The following is a 23,333-nucleotide window of genomic DNA, read 5'->3' as shown; positions in this document are numbered from 1 at the left end:
ATATCACTGATAATCATAATAATAATCAGGGCAAATGTTATAGGCTTGTAGGTGGGAAACAGGCGATAGCGTTCGTTAAGGCCGCACTTCCCCCAAATTAAATGCTCATTCTAAATATTTCCAACAATAGGAGAAAGAAATCTTAATTCTGAAACAGAACAACAGGACATTCACTGCAACGATACACTATAATTACGCATGGCTGTCACAATATAATACTTTGCTCATGATTGACCGAGGAATTATCTGTAAATCGTTATTCAATATTTTCCATGCATGCCTCTATGAGTAATCATTGTCCATACACTGGCTTTCAGAAACTGGAATGTCCTTGTACTCTGTCTCCCGTTCAGAAGTGTTCTTCGACTTCCATTTCTGACAGGCAAGTTTGGTAAATAATATACATCCTGCAATAATCATGGATGAGCTTGCCATTATAAATGACACATTGTAGTTGGATGTCATATCATACAGCCACCCTAAAATAAAGTTATAACAAATATTCTTAAATTAACATTATGACTCATATTGATTCATTTCTTGAACAAATAAAACATGAAGCTTATCACGTTGATGAGATATATATATATATATATATATATATATATATATATAAGTCCCAATAGTGATCATACATTACGAGCAATATGAACATTCAACGGCACAAGTATTATGTAACCTTGCTGAAACGATGATGACAATGACGATGATTAAAATACCACTGTAAAAATAATACTATTAGTAGTAACAACAAAGTTTCCTAACAAGTACAAGGTTAATATAATATATATATATATATACATACCGGCAAAAGGGGCACCCATCATATTTCCGAGACCATTGAAAAGTGCAAACCACCCAAGAGCATTCGGCAGATGTTCAATACCTACACAGACTTTGAGAGTGACTGAAGACAAAGGCATAGCAACACCCATGCAGAATCCAAAGCCAGCAGCAACAGTGGCCAATATTGCATATGATCCATTGGATAAAGGCATACCCACTAAACACAAACCAGCCCCGGATAGTGACACTGCCAACACTGTAGCAGGACAGAAGTATCCTAAATCGACAAACCATCCATGCAGAGATCTCCCCACAATACTTGTAATACCCATTATAGACATCAAGAATGTTGCATCGAGCTTTTCGATATTTTCGGAAACAGCGTTTGGAACGAAATGAATTAATCCAATCATGTACGCAAATCCAAGAAATAGTCCAACAGCGCAGATTACTTTAAGCCAGGCATTGCGTCGCAGCAATCTAATATTGAGGGTTTCTTGTAATATTCGTGTTTTTTGGGGTTTCGCCAGTTCCTGTTTTAACTTGTCTACATTATTTTGTTCAATTGCAACAACACTATGTATAATGTCATCATTGTTAGTTTCCCTACACATTTCAGTGCTATCTTCTGGTTCCAATTTCACGTGATTACCGAAAGAACCCTTTAAAATTGGTGGCTTCATTAACATTCCTGAAACAATAGCGTTCATGTAAATACCCGATATCACAATCAATGCTGACCGCCATCCATATGTTTCAATTAAGATTTGATATAAAGGTGGTAGGGCCATCATTCCAATCCCAGCACCAGTGAATACCATCCCATTGGCCAAGGCATGACGCTTTGTGAAATACTGTCCTACGATCACGATAGATGGGATATACATAAATGTGAGTGCCGTACCTTAAATAAAGTAACAATATTGTTATGCACCATACAATTGAATCTCCATGACTAATATTAGTCATAGTGATGTAAGAGTATTACGTTCACAGAAAAATGAACGTAATACCATCTCAGTGGTATAGCTAGTGTAATTGACGACGTGCATGAAAAACAGTATAGAGAACAGGAAAGGATAGGATAAAACAGTAGGATAAAACACATATTTTTATGCAATTTCAAATGCCCCTTTATTGATAGAAACTGATAGTACTGAGTGTTTTACTTGCTATTACTTGTTTATCAGTAATAATGTTCGACAGAAATAGTTTATATAAAACACAAATTGTTTTATTTTTATAATTATCATTACCTAGTATTAATCCGTATGTAATATACACCCACTCCAAGCTGGTTGCAAATGAAGTCAAGATTATAGCAACAACTGCTATAATTCCTGCAGACACTACCAGTGGACGACAACCAAACCGCTTAGATAAACCACCGGCAAATGGTCCTATTGGTAATAGGAACAACACACAACATAACAGATCCAGCACAGTTGTTGTAATATATGGCACTTGATGTATGTTGTACATTGATATAATTTGTGATTTTAAAACAGTTTCTCTGTAATTCCATTTATATATAATATATATATATCTTAATCTTGTGATTCCAGAAATGAAATATAACAACTCACCTGCCAAAGTTCCCACTAAAGCTTGGAGTGACTGGACTGCAAAGGTCCTTCCAACACCTTTTTTGAAGTATTCAGAGAATAACACGAAAAACATGCTAGAACCAACTAGGCCACCTACAATAACAGCTTGAATATACATACACCCAAGTACAACTACCCATCCATACCAACTGTTATAATCATGGTTAGCCCTTGAAGGCTTCATGGTTATTTAAAGATTTTTAACCTGGAATATACAGTCAATTTGATCAACGCTATTCATTTGCTAAATCATTTAATTATCGATTGGTAAATATTGATGCAGTCCGCATCATCGAGATTTGACAATGTAATGCTAAAACACATGGCACATTAGGGGTATATGAAAGAGTACAGAATAATACATACGCACATATGCGCTACTGGAAGTTTGTTTTGTTATATAATCTCCCGACCAGTTTAGTTCATAATTGTTCCCATGACAACAACGTTCAAAGTGATATGGCTAATTGCATTGAATGCCTGCATGTAAATCGGTGACGTATCGCTGACAAACGCTGGTCATATCTACTGATAAATTATGTCAATAGTAATATTAAAATGGTTTCTAGGTCAACAAGTGCACTACAAAGTCCGAAGTATAATACCCTTAGTGTCGACAAAACCAAGGCATAACCTGTTTTTTAGATCACGGTCGGTGAATTGTAAAGTCAACTAAAACTGGAATCCAGTATAAAACTGGTATACTCACTCATCATACGCTATATTAAGCACTGTTATTATTCAATTAAATTAAACTATTCGTCAGAAATGACTGGAGGATATGGCATGTGTATTACCATGTATTTGAATGTGGCAGACTATTTGTGCATCTATAATATTGTAGCAAACAGAAAATGAAATACGGATCACGTTCGACGTCAAGTCGAGAACATTATTGGGCAAACAATACTCAAACCAGTATGTAATTTGGGCTGCAACTGTTACACTCGCTCATAGTCAAATTAGCAGGGTGTAAAATGCGTTCGAGTACTACACACGACAGAACTTCAAAAACATTATCTAAATATGACATACACGTCTACTACTGTTATTATTTCGGCAGTAAAATCCAACTGACTTAATACAACACGCAACGTATTATAAAAACTGAGGCAATGATTACCTTAGGTAGCGTTCATGTCAATGTGGTAGGTTGATGTTGCCTCTTGTCCATATCTATAAAGTTCATACAGTGTATTGTTCCCCGTTGAGGGCGATGTTTCTAGACAAAATATTGATGTAACTTATGTTTTGATCTGAGAAGACTGTTTTTTGTCTGCCAAGATGAATATCGAATAAATAAATAAATTATTATTATTATTATTATTATTATTATTATGGGGTGTATAGTTTTTTGCTAATTATGATTACCAAGAATGGAAGTCGAAGAAAACATCTAAATATAAAACAGCATACCATGACGTCCAGTTTAAGGAAGACGATGTGTGGACAGAGATTCTGCAAGAAATGAAACGAAATAATCGGTTATAAATATTACAAAATAGTAAAAGCAACGCCTTAAATTGTTCCTCGATGCAATTGATGAATTGTAAAAGAAACTGTTGCCAGAAATGGAATCGTTTTTCAGGGTTTAGTCGTCGCGAGCATGGTACAAAAGATGTGACTGGCTTTTTATAAATATTTTAAAATTGTCCAGGTAGTGGATTTAGAAAAACAAAACAAATATCATAACATATCAATATCATATTTATGTATGAATACATACATTCACTGTTAAATATTTCAAATAATCAATAATTATCGGATGACAGTATTTGGTTAAAACAATTATTTCATAACACAGACATTCACTTTTGTCTACTACTGAAATATAATATGCTTAGCAAATCATAAGGAATATGTCAGAATACAATTTTGAGAATGATACATTGGCCACAAGAGCCGTTCAACCAATACAGGATTGAACATCTAACAATCATTAGCTCGGCTGATCAAACAGGAACTTGGTCGAGTATTGATTGCATTGGATCTGGTAAATGCTAGGATATGATGATGAATTACATGATGACACATGATTTTTGTCAAATATAATAATACAGTAATAACATGAGCTTCTCGGAAAAATATAACGGCAATGATAACACTGTTGACAATACATGGTGCTTTTTATCGTCATGTGGCAGACGAAAGTGGTAGCAGTTTTCTTCGACATATCGTGACATGTATTTACGGCTTTGTGCATCTGGTTATAATTCAGAAATTGCAAGGTCGCTCAGACCCAATCACCATGTACCTTCTGTTGGTGCTTAACTCAGTACATCCCGCCATATCGCACAAATTCAACGCCTTTATACAGCTTTCTTTCACCTTTGGCGCGACTTTGTTATGTCTCATTTCTAGTAGGCTGGCGGATTTGAGAAGATGTCCTGAATATGTTGCTTTTTCACAATAACATTTTTCTCATTTTGTGCCATCATTTTTTTTCTTATTTTCTTATAGATGTTATACGTACCTCCTCTGTTTTTCATTCATCCTGCTTGTTTTTTTTTCCTTCCTTTCCGCTCAGATCCACCACGATTAATTCCGTCTTTCTAACATGTCACCAACAATTGCGTCAATTCCACTCATGCAGTAATTCTCAACGGTTGATAGTTTTTTTCTTTTGTTTATTCGCAATAGTTAAGAGCCTCTGAGATGTGTCTTTCAGATTTTGTGTTCGCTATCAGCTCCGGTAGAAGATTATGCAAATTACATTATGGCCTCTCACTTCAATTGGCAATAAATTATTTTATCTCTGTTACCATCTTTTCTTGGGCAGTCATTTTCATTGTAGGTAACATAGTATTTTGCAGGTAACAGTTTATTTTCTTATGGATTTCATTTCATCTTTATTCCTGGGAAATTTTTGTTTTTCTCTTTTCTATTTCGTCCTGGGGATTTCCCTGCCTAGATTGGTTTTTTGTAAACCGTTTTTTTTTTTCAGTTTTCAGCCTTTGTGTTTTTTCACACAGCTTGACCATTGTTTACTTCTGTTATGGGGCGTTCAGAATTTTTTCCTACTGTGGATATAGGGCTTCATACGCTTCATATATGTATATCCTTAACTTTTATCGATGGTTATGTAGCCCCCGATGCTTACCGATTTACCTGTTCAATGATGCAAATCATTCAGATTCAAGCTATAACACATTCACTGATGCACAACTACCTGTCAGAATGTTACAGTGTCCAATCACCATTGCTGCTCACTTGCTGTCATCCAATATCACCAAAGCTAACTGAACAAAAACAACATATCATGTCAATACATCGTTTTAGTTCCCACACTACAGTTCTTTTCAGCCAAATACAACATATGCAGTTACTGCCCACAAACCGCGTTACACATTATCAGACTGGCCACCTATACCGAACACATCAATGAAGCTGAACCTTGTTTAACACACACAATATTGTGTATGTCTCGCACCATTCAAATTAATGTTGCAGTCATATACCAGTGATATTCACATTTAACATTCCACATGCCGACAAAGCATTAAAGAACCATCATGACAGTATCATAGCAGACTGTTCAGAAAATGGTTAACCTTTGACTATGTCACCTAATCACAATATCTTTTATCATCTTAATTTGACTACATTACAAATGAAGTTATTTATGGTATACTTCTGAGACCCTAAAAGACATTCAAATAACCTACTCTTCTTTATCAACAGTTCCATAGAAAAGCTTCTGAGTAGTCATTGACTTATCTTACTTAGCTTACATTACAAGGATTAGACAAAACCTGAACAAATTCCGAATTATTTTTTGTGTCTTTTGGGGATAGTGCTAACTCTGGCATAGACATCATCCAATTCATCGTATTAGTGGCCTCCACCAATTTATATACATGTGTTCATTTAATCAAAAGGTGAAACATTTAATGGGTCTTGTGGAAGTATCCAGTGGGTGCGACTTGACTGTTGTGCAGACAAACGAGTACAGACTTAGTTATTACAAAGTTTTAACTAGGTAATATCTTTGGTGATTGGAAGGTACACAAAACTCGTACTTGTGATTTCGATTAGAAGAGAATTGAGGATTTGGGGAAATCAATGTTTATCAACAAAATTGCACGCTACGACGACCACGGCCCTTTAAGATTGTTTTTATAATTATATCTTGTGTGCACTCCTTGTTTTGTTGAGGTCAATGTGTCTCATAATATTATTCTAGGCCTATACACCACATAGAGCCTTATCATTCCGGTTTCACTTGCTAATCACTCAGCCTACAGTCTACAGTTCCTGAATCATAGATGTATCCATGGGCTCGGAATTTGCAAAATAATCTAATCAAAGCATAATTAAAGAAGAGATACAATAATAAAAAATACAGATTCTTAACATTCTGACATTCCCGCATATTTTGAAAAATGATTGGTAATTCCGATGATATGCAATTGAAATGTAATACTAAGTTGTGTTTACATTTGTTTTGAGAGCTCTGAAAACCTAGATCGCAAGCGAATGAAAAGAAAAGCTCTGAATGTCAAGTGTTGATGAAGGTCATGCTCGTGGGTAAAAATATGGCTGCAGGATACACCATATTATTCTTGAAACGTCCTTCTACACACATATCAATACGAGGCCAAAGCGAATAGTTCTGGTGATATGTAAATCTTTTCTAAAAAATGTGTTGATGGTTACACATACATCTATTGTGGAAAAGTTGAAATTTGTTGACAAATATCATGAAGGGAATGTCCAAGATCACAAAACGAAAGACTGACAATGACATATCAAATCATTTGTAAAAGCGCCATAGGCATATCACTAGTAAGACGTCTTCGATCAGTCTGAATGACGACGCTCTACTCAGACTTTATCTCATGATTCTCACAGTCCTGAAACTCAAGGTACAATACATAATGTTTTTGACTTTGTGAGTATGTTAATGTTCTTGTTGTCCTTATTGTTCACTTTGTCCATGCACGCGCACTATGAATAATCTCTGTCCCGCATTGGTATTCTGAAACTGGAACTGACATTCGTTTCCTGTTCAGAATTTTTCTTTGACTCCCATTTCTGGCAACCCAGCTTTACAAACACAATGCATCCCGCAAGAATGATGGATGAGCTGGCCATTATGAAAGACACATTGTAGTTGGACGTTAAGTCATAAAGCCGCCCTGAAAAACAAAAACAAAAACTAAAATGAAACCACATGCAATCGTGTTATCGTGCACACATCATTAGAATATGATTTACACGGTTAAAGACAAGTTAAATACGTCAGGATTGAATTTTCAAATGTCATTGTTTGAATGTAACTCATACATACCTGCCACAGGTGCACCAAGCATAGATCCAATACCACTAAATAGTAAATACCAGCCAATTGCATTTGGTAGATGCTCAACACCTACACAAGCTTTCAGAGTAACAGCGTACATTGGCATACAAACTCCAATGCTAAATCCAAAGCAAGCAGCTACAGCGGCAAGTACTGCATAAGATCCATTTGATAATGGCATGCCCATGAGACATGCTCCAGCAGAGGAGAGTGATATCGCAAACACTGCAGCTGGGGAGAAGTATCCTAAATCGACAAACCATCCATGTAAACTTCTTCCTACTAAACTTGTGATTCCCATAATAGTTATTAGGAATGCAGCGTCGAGCTTTTCTATATTTTCAGAAACAGCTTTTGACACAAAATGAACCAATCCAATAATATACCCAAACCCCACGAATACACCAGCAACGCACATTACTTGCAACCATGAATTATGTCGCAACAAAGTAATATTGAAGTTTTCCCGTAGTGCTGAGCATCTCTGTGATTTCGTGGATCTTACTGCTGCGTGTTTTACCTCGTCTACTTGGTTATGCGCAATGTCTGTTCTTACTTCATTGTATGTTATATTGTCACCTTGTGTAACTCTACACTCTTCCGTGATATCCGTTGATTCAAATGTGTCTCCATGATGATTTGATTGGTTATCTTGTACCTGATTGAAATCCGCTTCTTGAACCACTGTGTTATCTGAATTTAGTGGTTTCATCAGCATTCCACAAACAATGATATTCATGTAGAAACCTGCTATTACGATTAATGCCGACCGCCATCCATATGTTTCAATTAACATCTGATATAAAGGTGGTAGGGCCATCATTCCAATCGCAACACCAGTGAACACCATCCCATTCGCCAAGGCATGTCGCTGTGTGAAGTACTGTCCGACGATCACGATCGATGGACCATACATCAGCGAAACTGCCAAGCCTTAGATATAGTAGAATTATGTTGTGTATAATGTTACTGAACGCATAGAATTGAATCAGACCTTCATAATTTCTTTATATGTATAACATTTCTCAAGTCATTACATTTGCGTAATGAAAATAAAATTATTTATAAATAATAAAATGTACATAATGATATTATATATATAACATTACGAATCTTATTATTTGTAAATAAAACTCATGATTTCTATATAATTGATTTAAAATATCATTATTTAGTAATAATGAAAAATCACAGAATTGTATACATAATAAGCTTAAATCCATAAAAAACGCTATATAAATAAATGCACAAACGGCACCCCATATCCGATAAGATATAAACATTCTTAAATAAATAAATTTAGTTATTTCTCTTTCTGTTAACGAATAAATATTTTCCTATACTGTTTCATACCTAACATCACGCCATACGTAATATATACCCACACTAAGCTGGTTGCAAAGGAGGTCAATATGACTGCAATAGTTGATATAATTCCTGCAGCTATTACCATTGGACGACATCCAAACCGCCTAGTTAAACCACCAATAAAGGGGGCTACAATAGATGGATAGTAGACAGAAAGTAATGTGTATTGGATTGTTATCCAATAATTTAAATTTGCAATGCACATATATATTTCCAATGCACATATATTTATATATTGGATAAAATGCTGATTACTGCCAACCTGAGCGATGGATGTAGATGTACTTGTTCGAAACACATGCACTCGTGCTTTTGTTTCTGCTATGTTGTCGATGAAAATCCGTTTATATTGGCCAATATGAACTGGTTTCATCAAGCTGCGAATACATGTTGATCCATAACCTATATACGATTGTCTTAAATTATTAACATGCAAAAATCGTATACCAAAGCCGCTAACAATATATAACTGGCATATACAGTGTAGTTGAAAAATTACAAAATTCAAATCGAAATAATCATCTCACCTGTCAAAGTACGAACTAAAAACTGGAGTGATGATACTGCGAATGTTTCGCCAACACTTTTTTGGAAATATTCTGCGAATAATACTAGAAACATGGTTGAAGCACTGATGCTACCCGCAAATACAGCTTGTATGTACATACATCCAATGACAACAACCCATTTATATAAACTGGAATCTTGTTTGGCTTTTGAATGATTCATGGTCATTTGTCGGGATGTGTAATCTGGAAAATATATTCAACATACCCACTTTGAAACAAAAACAGTATATGATTTCATTCATCGCCGTTCACAAAATACTTCTCAAATGTCTGAGTGCAGATTCGTTGCCACTTGGATATTTTGGGGATGTTTTCCTTTTTTACATTCAGTGTTGGTTTCACACTGCTAATTTGAATAGCAAGTGCAATAAACTAATAAAAACACCCAAACGCACTCATAAATACTGACAATTCAATTTAATTCTAAAACGCGATTTTGTATACAAAATAATATCTCAAAACAATAATGGATCTTTTTATCTGAGGGTTGTATCTATATAAATGAAAAATGAATGAATGATTATATCTCCGCAGTTTACAGTTGGTTAATGGGGGAAGTCAAATTCAAATAACCCTTAGAGAAATTATTTCTTTCCTGTGAGTCTGCAACACTATCTTGATCACTTGTTTACAAAGGTTTGATGGTTTGTATGTGATGTGTTGTTCAATAATAATGTCACACATGGGATGTGAAATGCAACTAAGAAAAAGAACACTTTAAAACACGTGGACACCCGAGTAGTTAAGGTCTACTATAGGGACGACCATGAGGGCGCTGTTCATATTGTGATGCTATGACGTCATACGAGGATGGATGACGTCACAATGGGATACATGCATACATGAGCATAAATAATGGGAATTCGTACATAAATTAGCATAAATGAGCGCCCATGGCCGTAAGAGGGTTAATTTTAATGATGACGTCACAATGGATATTGTGAATACATTTACATACATAAAATAGATTTGAATACGAGGTCGTAACGAGGTCATCGTGAATACATTTGCATAAATTACCATCATTTTTTTTTATTATTTTTTTAATTGGATGTTTTAATTATTTTTTAATTGGACGAGCGTGGACGTCACGAAAGATTTTCAAAATGTATCGTAGATGGCGCTCACACACACACACACACACTAATAATACACGTCATTTTAAAAACTAACAGAGTTTATTACATTTATTGCACAAAAGAAGTAAACAAGAATGAAATATTGACATGGAGTATATATTTACATTGTATGGCATGGTTGAGTATTTTTTTAACATCACAAAAAAGACATACGATGCGAGTAAGGAAAATAGTTGTGTAGTGTATAAATGTTTAGGATGATTAAATATTTCTTTGTTAACACCTCGAAAAATACGTACATACATGTAAATGTGCGGCGTGGTTAAATTTATTTTTAACGTCACAAAAAATACGAGTACATAAACGATTCGATTAAAACACAGAAACGAGAAAAGTCAATAATAGTAAACAGTGATCAATAAAAAATAATTCATTCTATTTATACAAATGTTGTTTATTTTTACATTTCTTACTTCGTATCAATGAGTCAAGCAGTCTGTACACTTTTTTTTATTCCATCACTATAATCAGAATCGCTCATCTGTCGTACAAGAAAAAGAGAGAGAGAATAATATTAAAAACCTATAGTTATATAAAGAAAGTATAAGTTATGTGTTGAAAATTTAAAAGTATGAGTCACCCCGTAAAACTGCGGTCATCAATCCGCTAAAATACAAAGTAGGTTGATCGACGTACAGCTTGTTTTTCAAAAACATGGCGGACTATGCTACTATGAGTTAAAATTTATAATTACCTGATCGTTTCACAGAATAACTTTCGACATACATAATCATCACACAGAATGAGTTTACCGTGTAACGTAGCGATTTTCGTTTTTCCCTTGGTGAAGAAGATATGTCCTCGCTTCTTGCGAAAGATTCAAAGGTGGTAAAACCAAGTTTGACCTTCGTGAAAAGTTCATCTCATGGCCACAACGAGTCATACAGGACGTATTGGCAACACATGGCTTGAAATCAAAGTATTCGATGATTGTCAACAAAACACCGTTTTTCTCGAGTAAAGCATCTTCAAGATTGCAAAAGAATGCTCATCTGAAAAATACAATATCACTCCTAGTTACAGTTCAGTTGACATTGTAGTTTGATGTAAAAATAAAGCCCAATTTAAAAAAGTTCACGGTCTTCATGAGCAACATGGAACGCAATAAATAATGGTGAGAAATAGTGCCTTCCGATGACAAATACGTCATAGTTTTGAGACAAGCATAGGTTCTCAGAAGCTGCTCGTTCACACCTTTAACCAATGGCGCTTCCTAACCGTCCTAGTAGAGTGACTGTGCTTAAATTATTTTTATCGATTAGCCTTTGCTAAAATACTATCGTCATTTTCCACATCATTAAAAAAAACATGGCCCGCAGCGGAGGGATTGTAATTAAAACACATTCAATCCCGCTTTTTTTCAGATTCGATAATGCAAGACATCCTGCCAAAATCTCGTAATGATGCGTTCTCCGTGTCAATGTTACGATTATACTCAAAATTGACTCTATGGGGGATAAACACAGGGTCAACTTGATTCAGTCAACATCAATCTGACCCAGGCAGTATGATGGTTCCTATCCATCAACTGTTCACTATTTTGCGTTTTTAGTTTTGACCCATTTGAAGGACAGAACCAGTCTCGAAGCACAAAGGGCTATAGCCGATGCACCAAAAAACGAGTTTCTCTTCCAATGGCTCGAAACCAAATTAGATGGAGCACTATGATTCTTCGCAAATTACGCTGACATCCTTCGCAGCCTGGCAAAAGAAATCACTCAAATAATCTCACCACCAGATTCGAATTTCCATAATCAATGACAAAAACGAAACATCATAGGCGATCTCCTGTTCGAGGTAACGGGCTTGGCTCAGCTACAGAGAGACAATTGAAGTTACTAGCTCGCCAAATTGAACACTTGAAACGGGAAATCTAGCCAATCATCATCGAGACATCCATTCACAAACGGTACGTCTCAACAAAACAACCGATTGATGAATTCCAACAAGAACAATCCTGACATAATACCCAAACTACGGTCATTGCAAGATCATGTGAACGTCAGCACAACATTTCTGGAGACCCACAAGATAAAGGACATAATTTTAGTATATATGTTAATTACTTTACGATTGGAAACTGTTTAGAACACTTTTTATGAATGAATTGATTTTCCGAGTTTTAAAAATCATTGAGTAGATATTCGTGCATTAAAATAATGTTCAACCCTTTGAATTTGTGTCTCACGCAAAACCTCAGAACAGCATTACTAGACATCTCCATATTTCTAAGACAAAATTATCTAAATTTCGAAATTATACATACTTTAATACTAATCTTACCATTTTTTACTATCGAACTACTTAATCACTGTACATACAATATACTGTTCGTATACCATTGACAAATTCAGACTGATGTGACGACATGTCGGTCATCAACGATTTTCAGAAAAGGTGACTGTCGAAAAATAGGACACCAATAATTTAAAATAACTATTTATACTGGAGAGAATGAGTGACATTTTATTATTATCATTGTAGATTCAATAAGCAAACGGGAAGCGGGTCAGGAAATCGTAATTGTTCAATATTATAGAGATGGTGCGTAGTAAACAGTACGGTAAACACGTATGCATTGCATACAGAGTCTTTTCAACGACGAACATCGACCAGTAATAATACCATACACTTTGTATGCTAATTCATGTTTAATAAAATGCGGTAAGTTTCAAATATTGCCAAAATGTACAGGGAGCACTCGCTTATCCATTAGGCAGATTCCATTATACAATTATAATATCCTGACCGTTGTTTACACTCTCGTACACCAACTCTTTAAGGTGACTAAGACATCGGTGGACGAGGAATGCGTGCATGCACGGTACGTCAACACTTCCATTGATAATAGTATCATTTGCAATATGGCGTAATATCAATCGACGATCCTCAGAATACTGTATGTATGTATGCACGTTGTAGTTCGAATGATTAGATATTTCTTTTATTTTGCCATTTTTTGTCGATTCTTACATTATGAACAGTGTTGACTTGCTCTTGAAATAAATACTTTTACACCGATGTTACCGATTGTAATGTTTATAGTGTGTACGTGAAAGAGATTCGCCTTTGAAACAATAATTGAAGACAACTATATAGTCCTCAAATCAGCTGGGTGTTATTATTGAAGTAACGCACGATGCGTGATATTATTGTAATGCGGTCTGATCGCGATCCTGTATTGAATAAAGCCATGAATCAAATTGTCCTTACAACATGGTAAACACATAGGATATTAACGAGGTCGGCAATCTATTTATAAGTAGCTCTTTTATCGATGAGAAAGATCTGCTTCTTGATTGCGATTATGTCTAATATAATGTAAAATAATCTATTCCTCTATGTACACAACTTGAAACAGGCTTTTCAATTCAACTCACTGCGACCGTATTATTATTGTGCAAATTAGGTAGTTGAATATTGACATCATGGTCAGTTTACCACCTCGGTTATCCCATCATGCTTTGTAAATATCTGACAAGCTCAGTGGTCACAGATAGTGTTGCGTATGCACGCATTGGAAGGAGAACAAGCCATGTTGTGTACGGTCGTAGTGAGTCCTTCAAATGGGTCAAAACTAAAAACGCAAAAGAGTGAATATGATTGTATTTAATACATTCTGTTGCACATTCAAGCGGGGTCAGTCTCTTGTCATTTGAACATGCAAACGTTTGTCCTTCCTTTACTAGAATTGCGAAATCGTGGATATTCGAAATCATGTTTAAACAAGCAGCCTGTCGGCTGAGATAGCTCCGCTGTTAGCAATGCACATTTCAATTAAAGAACTGAAAATATCATTAGAAAATGAACAATATGTATAGTATCAAAGCAAAGGACCTTGCTGTTTTCAACAAGAATTCAAAAATATCACTTTTCACCAAAATTGACAAAAATAATCATCAAAATTAACTAATTGAAGATATCACCACGAAATTAACAAGGTCCACATGTAATACCTATATATGTAATATAAAAGCAATCAGACTTGCGGTTTTTAACAAGAAGTCGAAAATCTCACTTTTTACCAAAAATGACAAAAATATTCACCAAAATTAAAGATATCATTACAAAATGAACAAATCTGAGAGAGGTCCACATGTAGTACCTATGTATGTAATATAAAAGCAATTGGACTTGCGGTTTTTAACAAGAAGTTGAAAATATCACTTTTTACCAAAAATGACAAAAATATTTACCAAAATTAGAGAATTGAAGATATCATTACAAAATGAACAAATCTGAGAGAGGTCCACATGTAGTACCTATATATGTAATATCAAAGCAATTGAACTTGCGGTTTTTAACAAGAAGTCGAAAATATCACTTTTTACTAAAAATGACAAAAATATTTACCAAAATTAGAGAATTAAAGATATCATTACAAAATGAACAAATCTGAGACAGGTCCACATGTAGTACCTATATATGTAATATCAAAGCAATTGAACTTGCGGTTTTTAACAAGAAGTCGAAAATATCACTTTTTACTAAAAATGACAAAAATATTTACCAAAATTAGAGAATTAAAGATATCATTACAAAATGAACAAATCTGAGACAGGTCCACTTGTAGTACCTATGTATGTAATTATCAAAGCAATTGGACTTGCGGTTTTTAACAAGAAGTTGAAAATATCACTTTTTACCAAAAATGACAAAAATATTTACCAAAATTAGAGAATTAAAGATATCATTACAAAATGAACAAATCTGAGACAGGTCCACTTGTAGTACCTATGTATGTAATATCAAAGCAATTGAACTTTCGGTTTTTAACAAAAGAAGTCGAAAATATCACTTTTTACTAAAAATGACAAAAATATTCACCAAAATTAGAGAATTAAAGATATCATTACAAAATGAACAAATCTGAGAGAGGTCTACCCAAGGTACATATACACCAAGTATCAAAGCATTCAGGCTTGTAGTTTTCAAGAAGAAGTCAAAAAAGTAAAACATTGACACGGACGACGACGGACAATCACTTATATGATAAGCTCCGCTCGACAAAGTCGACAGCGGAGCTAAAAAACGACGAATGATAGTTTGCTGAGTACTGCCATTTCATTAGTGAAGATGAACTGAATAGTTTTGATTTTCGGTCGCTTTTGCAGTCAATGTAAAATAAACCTTCAAAAATAAACTATTGATTGACGCATTGCGTTCGAGCGGTACACTGAAATATCGATGATACAGAAACGATCAGAGTGGCTGAATGGTGTCAGGTCTGGAATCTTTAGCACGTATGTGAAGATACTATATAACCATACAAGACGTCACTGTGATGAGAAAAGTGATGCGAAGAAAGCGCTAATCCAAATTAACGGGTATAAAGTTCACTCACTCATACAAATCCATGGTTGTATGGACCATTTCATAGAGCTACTGTAATGAGTAAATCAATTGTAGCACTTCGATAGTCGTGGCTGTAGAATGCCATTACACTCTGGGGGCGTGTCTTTTCAGACAAATGAATAGATGATGGAAAGGAACCATCATACTGCCTGGGTCAGATTCATGTTGACTGAATCAAGTTGACCCCGTGTTTATCCCCCATAGAGTCAATTTTGAGTATAATCGTAACATTGACACGGAGAACGCGTCATTACGAGATTTTGGCAGGATGTCTTGCGTTATCGAATCTGAAAAAAGCGGGATTGAATGTGTTTTATTTAAAATCCCTCCGCTGCGGGCCATGTTTTTTTTAATGATGTGGAAAATGATGGTAGTATTTTAGCAAAGGCTAATCGATAAAAATAATTTAAGCACAGTCACTGTACTAGGAGTCACTCTACTAGGACAGTTAGGAAGCGCTATTGGTTAAAGGTGTGAACGAGAAGCTTCTGAGAACCTACGCTTGTCTCAAAACTATGACATATTTGTCATCGGAAGGTGCTATTTTTCACCATTATTTATTGCGTTTGATGTTGCTCATGAAGACCGTGAACTTTTTTAAATTGTGCTTTATTTTTACATCAAACTACAATCTCAACTGAACTGTAACTAGGAGTGATATTGTATTTTTCAGATGAGCATTCTTTTGCAATCTTGCTTTACTCGAGAAAAACGGTGTTTTGTTGACAGTCTCTTTGTCTTGATCTCTAACAGTCTTTCAGTCCGTAAAATAAACCCTTCACTCAGTTTGAAACAATTTTATCGCTAAAAACATTGATGTCTGCAAACCTTTACAATATTCCTTTGTCCATTCTCATATTTTTTGTGTGTTTTTAGAGTTACTTTATGGCGAAGTTTTGCATTTTTTCGTCGTCTATGGAGGTGGTCGCCGTGTTGCTTTATTGCATAGTTTTCATAGGAGGTAATCGGACAAAAGATATTTTTGATTGTCGTGCTTTCATATCCCTCTATTCTCTTTATCTAACGACTGATACAAATCCCGTTCAGCCGTATCGGTACTTTGCTTTGCAACAATTTTATGAACGAATTAGTTCAACATGTTCGCACTGTTTTTTGATTCAGTCGAGACAGGGGCGATTATTTTGGGGAAATTCACTAATATAGTATTCTATTAATTATTTATAATTTCAGAATGCCATACAAGACAGCAAGATTTTCTCGGGAAAAACGTGTATATACAAAGCATGTTCATTTCCGCATTTGAGACTGCTCTTTGTTGAAAGGTCAAAGTGCCATGTATTGCAATGCTTTGTGGGAAAAATGACGCAACTCTCGCACTGTCTCATGATTTATCCCGTGTTTTCCGTCGCCCGTTTAATGCTAATGACTTCTTAGCTCGTTAACACCTCACAAGGGTAGGTACAATAGAACGACTCGGCGCTTCCTAACCGTCCTAGTAGAGTGACTGTGGTTTAAATCAGTGAATTGACTGATAGCGCCCTCTACGATACATTCTGAAAATCTTTTGTGACATCCATGCTCGTCCAATTAAAAAATAATTAAAACATCCAATTAAAAAATAATTAAAAAAAATTGATGGTAATTTATGCAAATGTATTCACGATGACCTCGTTACGACCTCGTATTCAAATGTATTTTATGTATGTAAATGTATTCACGGGACGGTCATTTATGCTAATTTATCCACGAATTCCCATTGTGACGTCATTATTTATGCTCATCTATGCACGTATCCATTGTGACGCCATCCATCCCCGTATGACGTCATCGCATCCCAATATGAACAGCGTCCTCATGGTTGTCCCTATAGTACGACCTTAACTACTCACCCTCGTATTGTTTTTCACCCCATCTTTTAGATGGACAATCATTCTATACAATATGTATGTGTGGAACTTCTTTGGGCACGGATCTAGAAGCATTACCTACACACGAATTGGTGACGCCACAAAATACATGACCTTCAATCGGGGTCGTTTCCTCGGTATATACGAATTGGTATATACAAATTACAATAAAGATACTTAAGACATTACACATAAGGTAAAACAAATCACGTGACAATATAATGATAATAACAATAATAAATCCTAGCTTAACAGTTGAACAGAATGCTCAAATAGTCAGTCGGGTCACGCCGAGGGTCACGCACTCTGTTCCAAAATGGCCGTGTTGTTGAAACTGGGTCATGGCCTGACGGGTGAGGAAGACATCATTAAACACACAAGTGGTTGCATATTAAGGCGTAGCCAACATGGGAAATAAAAAAACGCCCAATACAAACGACATGCGTTCGAATCACACTAGATACACACTCACCAGAACCGAAGCAATCAGAAACCAGCAATCGTTTTGGCTTTTCCATTCAACTCATCGAAACACTGGAGTAATTAGAAAAATGAATACCACTTAACGACCAACGTTGTGGCGTTGTACACAAGCGTGCCATCAAAATAAAACAAAATTAGCTTGAAAAGACAGTGGGTTTGAGTCTCGCTCAGAGCTACCGTAAAAACGTAAATCAAATGAACTGAAATCTCTCAAACCGTAAACAAGTAAGCAAAGAACGTCGCGAAAAAATAATAAACCTTACAAAACTCCACCATACAAAACTGAAAGAATAAATAATAAAATAACTAACGTCTTAAACTGGACGACGCGCAATTTGTTCAACAGTTTCCAGATTGTGACAAGAAATAAACAAGACCCAAGTCAAGGTAAGTTTTGTTAAAGTGTCGATGGCCGCGTTCCCTATATTACGAAAACAATTCAGGCAACAGACGAATATCTTCTGTGGTGTTGTGGAATTTATACTGTGTCTGCGGAATTGTTGACTGAGGGTTCGAAGCCAGCAGTTAACATTTTGTTAGAAAGTTTCACAATTAAATCAAATATCTAATGATACCAGTATATTTATTTCATTATTTTAACAACTTTCAATAGTAGAAGTTGGTCAAACACGAGTTCTTACACCTAAATAAGTATCAAATATTTGTCGACACATTTATTCTCTCAATTTAACAACCTTGTAGAGGTGGAAATTAATGAAACAACAGGTATTTACTAACAAATATAATGGTCAATATTTGTCCAATTTAAGAACTTGTAATTGTTGGAATTAATCAAAGGAGAGTTGTCTACACCAAAATAAGTCTAAAATATTTGTCCACACATTTAATCTCTCAATTTAACAACTTGTAATTGTGAGAATTAATCAAACGCGAGTTGTCTACACCAAAATAAGTCTCAAATATTAGTCCATACATTTATTCTCTCAATTTAACAACTTTTAATGGTGTAAAATAATTAAACGAGAACTGTCTACACCAAAATAAGTCTAAAATATTTGTCCACACATTTAGTCTCTCAATTTAACAACTTATAATTGTGGGAATTAATCAAACGCGAGTTGTTTACACCAAAATAAGTCTCAAATATTAGTCCATACATTTATTCTCTCAATTTAACAACTTGTAATGGTGTAAAATAATTAAACGAGAGCTGTCTACATCAAAATAAGTCTAAAATATTTGTCCGCACATTTATTCTCCCAATTTAACAACTTGTAATGGTGTAAAATAATTAAACGAGAGCTGTCTACACCAAAATAAGTCTAAAATATTTGTTCGCACATTTATTCTCTCAATTTAACAACTTGTAATGGTGTAAAATAATTAAACGAGAGCTGTCTACACCAAAATAAGTCTAAAATATTTGTCCGCACATTTATACTCTCAATTTAACAACTTGTAATTGTGGGAATTAATTAAACGAGAGTTGTCTACACCAAAATAAGTCTAAAATATTTGTCCGCACATTTATTCTCCCAATTTAACAACTTGTAATGGTGTAAAATAATTAAACGAGAGCTGTCTACACCAAAATAAGTCTAAAATATTTGTTCGCACATTTATTCTCTCAATTTAACAACTTGTAATGGTGTAAAATAATTAAACGAGAGCTGTCTACACCAAAATAAGTCTAAAATATTTGTCCGCACATTTATACTCTCAATTTAACAACTTGTAATTGTGGGAATTAATTAAACGAGAGTTGTCTACACCAAAATAAGTCTAAAATATTTGTCCGCACATTTATTCTCTCAATTTAACAACTTGTAATTGTGGGAATTAATTAAACGAGAGTTGTCTACACCAAAATAAGTCTAAAATATTTGTCCGCACATTTATTCTCTCAATTTAACAACTTGTAATTGTGGGAATTAATTAAACAAGAGTTGTCTACACCAAAATTAATCTCAAATATTTGTCCACACATTTATTGTCACAATTTATCCATTTGTTAATAGTGGAAATGCGACTTGTTTAATCAGTTGAAATCAATGCAACTTACCCGCAGACAGTGCACAACAGAGTATCATTATTGAGCAATTATAAACAGGAACGTGTATTGGCATTAGGGTTAGGGTCGGGTCAGGTATGGGCAACGGAATTATTAACAGTAACGTGTCTTGGCATTAGGGTTAGGGTCGGGTCAGGTATGGGCAACGCAAATGGCAAACACCCAATTGGCAAGATGTACACTAACGGGTTATGGCATGCATATAGTTTACACAAGTAAAAACACAAAATTGGCAATTTTTTGGACAATTGTAACTCAATAATAGAAATATGTTGTATTTCTATATATATACACACTATATAGTCTTATCAAATGCAAACACATCCAGTCAATCAATTGTGGTCTTGTGGTTCAGTTGTCTACATAGTGATCAGGAGGACCCGGGTTCAATTCCCATGCCTGCCCATATTTTTCTTGCAAATACTATTTGGCAATAAAGCTAAATATGACAACAAATTATTCAATTTGCATGACTACCCACATAGCTCAGTTGATTTGTACTATGTCAGCAATGTGAGCGATCGCTGATTCGAATCCAGTATGTTTAGTTAGATTTTTGAATGCTAGTGAAGACAGTGCTCCTATGAATAGGACTTAAATCCTATCTCTTGTGTGAAGACACTCGTGGTACAGTGGACAAGACAGTGCGCTGGGAACTCAAAGATCGCAAGTTCGAATCACGGATTGGACACTCCTACAAAAGACATGAAAGACGTTAAAAACATAAACATAAAACTCAAGTCAGAAAAAACAGAACACAAGAATACTACCCCACATGGAAGCCAGTCGAAGTGGTCGAAGAACGAACACAGTTGACAGCTGTACGTCACGTGCAACAACAGACACGAGGAGCATGGCTGCTCTCCAAATGGGTCCCTTCTTTTGTATTGACCCCCTAAGGATTACTAATCCCCCTTTCTAACTCTTCCCCCAAAAATAATATATCACCCCTCTTAAAATGTATTGACCCACAAATTAATGAATATTCATGAGCACAGAAACTGCTACGTCATGAATAAATTAGCATAATTTAAAAAAAAAATTGCATAAAGTGTAGGTACTCCTTCTGGAGCCCTGCCCTTCTTTGTCAAATGAATAACCACCCCAGAGATAATTTTTAAACATAAACGTTAATCTATAATAATTACAGTGAGTGTAGCGTCTATAAACCTGTATTCCAGAGCCCTGTGTCTCATACTAGTAACTCATGAAAATGTCTATAGATGCATATTGCGATTAGCTGGGTCACTCTGTCGTCAATGCGTCCTCCTCACAATAATAAAACAAATGAAACGATTGATGACAATTTATTTCCTTCTAGTATAGCTCAGTACGACCAAACTTTGCAAATGATGAACGATTGACTGAAATAGCAAATAAATAAAAGAAAGAATAAATATCATGTCTCATCTCAACACTAACACGCTATGGCATTATAAATTGACAATGCTATGAGTGGTAGACTGACAACGCCATCTAGTGGCGAAGCAACTTACGCAATGCAGCAAAAATAAGGGCAAGAAACCTATCACTAAATATCAAATAATCACTTAGAAATCATTAGGCATGCGTAATCTGTGAAATATCATGAGTTAAAATGATGTGAAATCATCACATTAAAGTACTAATTGAACAGGGTTTTAAAAGCACATGTTAATGCATCATCGGTAAATAGACATTTCATGCCCTAACGCAAATACATGACTTATCACTCAAAAACGCAATCAAATGTTTCATACCGTATTTGTAGATCTTCTCGAGCACAATCGACCTCAGTATAGTCGTATTTCAGAAGTTTATATGTTCATTGAACACGATTCGACATAAAAGTATTAGGTCAATAATTCTACCAGCTCTCAGGCAGTAGATTGCGCCTGTGTGTTCGTTATCTGCTGCCTCTTAAACAAAGTAATAAATTCAACTCGAACTAAAGATGGCGCTATACCGTCAGCTAACGAATAGCATATTTATGTGAAATATAAGATAGGGCTATAGAGCCTAAGATAAAATTTCAGTGACAATGACTAAGTAAAATAATAAAGCAGAAATTTGGCCATAAAATTCTGGTTCCTTAATTGTGAAGATCCGTTGTAACAATTACACAAAACTTTATAAATGCCAAGTTCTAAAATTCTTCCAAACTTAGGTGTTTCTATGGGTCAGCACCAAGTCCCGCAAATAGTAAGCCATGCATAAGCAGAAAAGTGACGTCAACAACCCATGCACGCGAACCACGCAGACACACCGCAATCAAATTCAGATACATTATAGCAGTAGCTTGGAATTGTCAGAGACACTGTCTACATCTACTTCCAAAAGTAAGCATAGTTAGTCAATATTTGTTTCGCACTATTTTTTTTCGGTCCTTTATTATCTCAATAACTTTGCCAAAGGGACATGCATTCCTTGGAACGGAATTATCTGCAATCAAGACAATGTCTCCAATGGCAAGATTCCTTTTAGGTTGTAACCATTTCTGTCTTCCTTGAAGCAACGGTAAGTATTCATCTATCTTTACCAAAACATACTGAACATGGCGCCATCTACGTCTTGCGTAGATATAATTTCTTTCAAAGACTCCCGGTGGTAAGCTTTGGTAAGATTGAAGCAACAATAAGTGGTTAGGTGTCAAGGGTTCTAAGTCGTTGGGATCTTCGAATACTGTTGAGATAGGACGTCCATTTATTATGGACTCAACCTCACAAAGAAGTGTCTAGAGTGCCTCGTCATTCAGGTGAATTGTTTGCTCCTTAAAGAGGGAAATATGATTCTGATTTGCCTTTCCCATATTCCTCCAAAGTAGTAGTCAGCTGGCGGATTAAAT

At 35.3% G+C, this 23,333-nt stretch overlaps 2 protein-coding genes and 2 long non-coding RNA genes across 4 annotated transcripts; all 4 read right to left on the bottom strand.

Annotated features, from left to right (window-relative positions):
* Positions 1–282: 282 nt before the first annotated feature.
* LOC146736270 (monocarboxylate transporter 12-like) lies at positions 283–2,577 on the bottom strand. The gene is made up of 4 exons (XM_085505246.1): positions 2,373–2,577; positions 2,043–2,186; positions 806–1,690; positions 283–479 (listed from the first exon to the last, which is right to left on the bottom strand). The coding sequence occupies exons 1-4, from the start codon at positions 2,575–2,577 to the stop codon at positions 283–285; spliced, it is 1,431 nt and encodes a 476-aa protein (XP_085361372.1).
* A 4,095-nt stretch (positions 2,578–6,672) lies between these two features.
* LOC100376384 (monocarboxylate transporter 12-like) lies at positions 6,673–8,515 on the bottom strand. Its single transcript, XM_002739565.3, has 2 exons — positions 7,684–8,515; positions 6,673–7,531 (listed from the first exon to the last, which is right to left on the bottom strand). Exons 1-2 carry the CDS (start codon positions 8,513–8,515, stop codon positions 7,341–7,343), a joined length of 1,023 nt encoding a protein of 340 aa, XP_002739611.3. The 3' UTR covers positions 6,673–7,340.
* Positions 8,516–10,791: 2,276 nt separating this feature from the next.
* LOC144360994 (uncharacterized) lies at positions 10,792–11,712 on the bottom strand. Its single transcript, XR_013422329.2, has 2 exons — positions 11,466–11,712; positions 10,792–11,252 (listed from the first exon to the last, which is right to left on the bottom strand). It is a non-coding gene; the product is annotated as an uncharacterized LOC144360994 (long non-coding RNA).
* A 10,088-nt stretch (positions 11,713–21,800) lies between these two features.
* On the bottom strand, positions 21,801–22,387 carry LOC144360996 (uncharacterized). Its single transcript, XR_013422331.2, has 2 exons — positions 22,249–22,387; positions 21,801–21,873 (listed from the first exon to the last, which is right to left on the bottom strand). It is a non-coding gene; the product is annotated as an uncharacterized LOC144360996 (long non-coding RNA).
* Between the last annotated feature and the right edge of the window lie 946 nt (positions 22,388–23,333).

Source organism: Saccoglossus kowalevskii, chromosome 11 (genome assembly GCF_978046115.1).
Source record: "Saccoglossus kowalevskii chromosome 11, keSacKowa6.1, whole genome shotgun sequence".
NCBI classification, from domain to species: domain Eukaryota; kingdom Metazoa; phylum Hemichordata; class Enteropneusta; family Harrimaniidae; genus Saccoglossus; species Saccoglossus kowalevskii.
The sequence above is the reverse complement of the archived record's forward strand: the minus strand, read 5'-3'. Positions and strand labels throughout refer to the sequence as shown.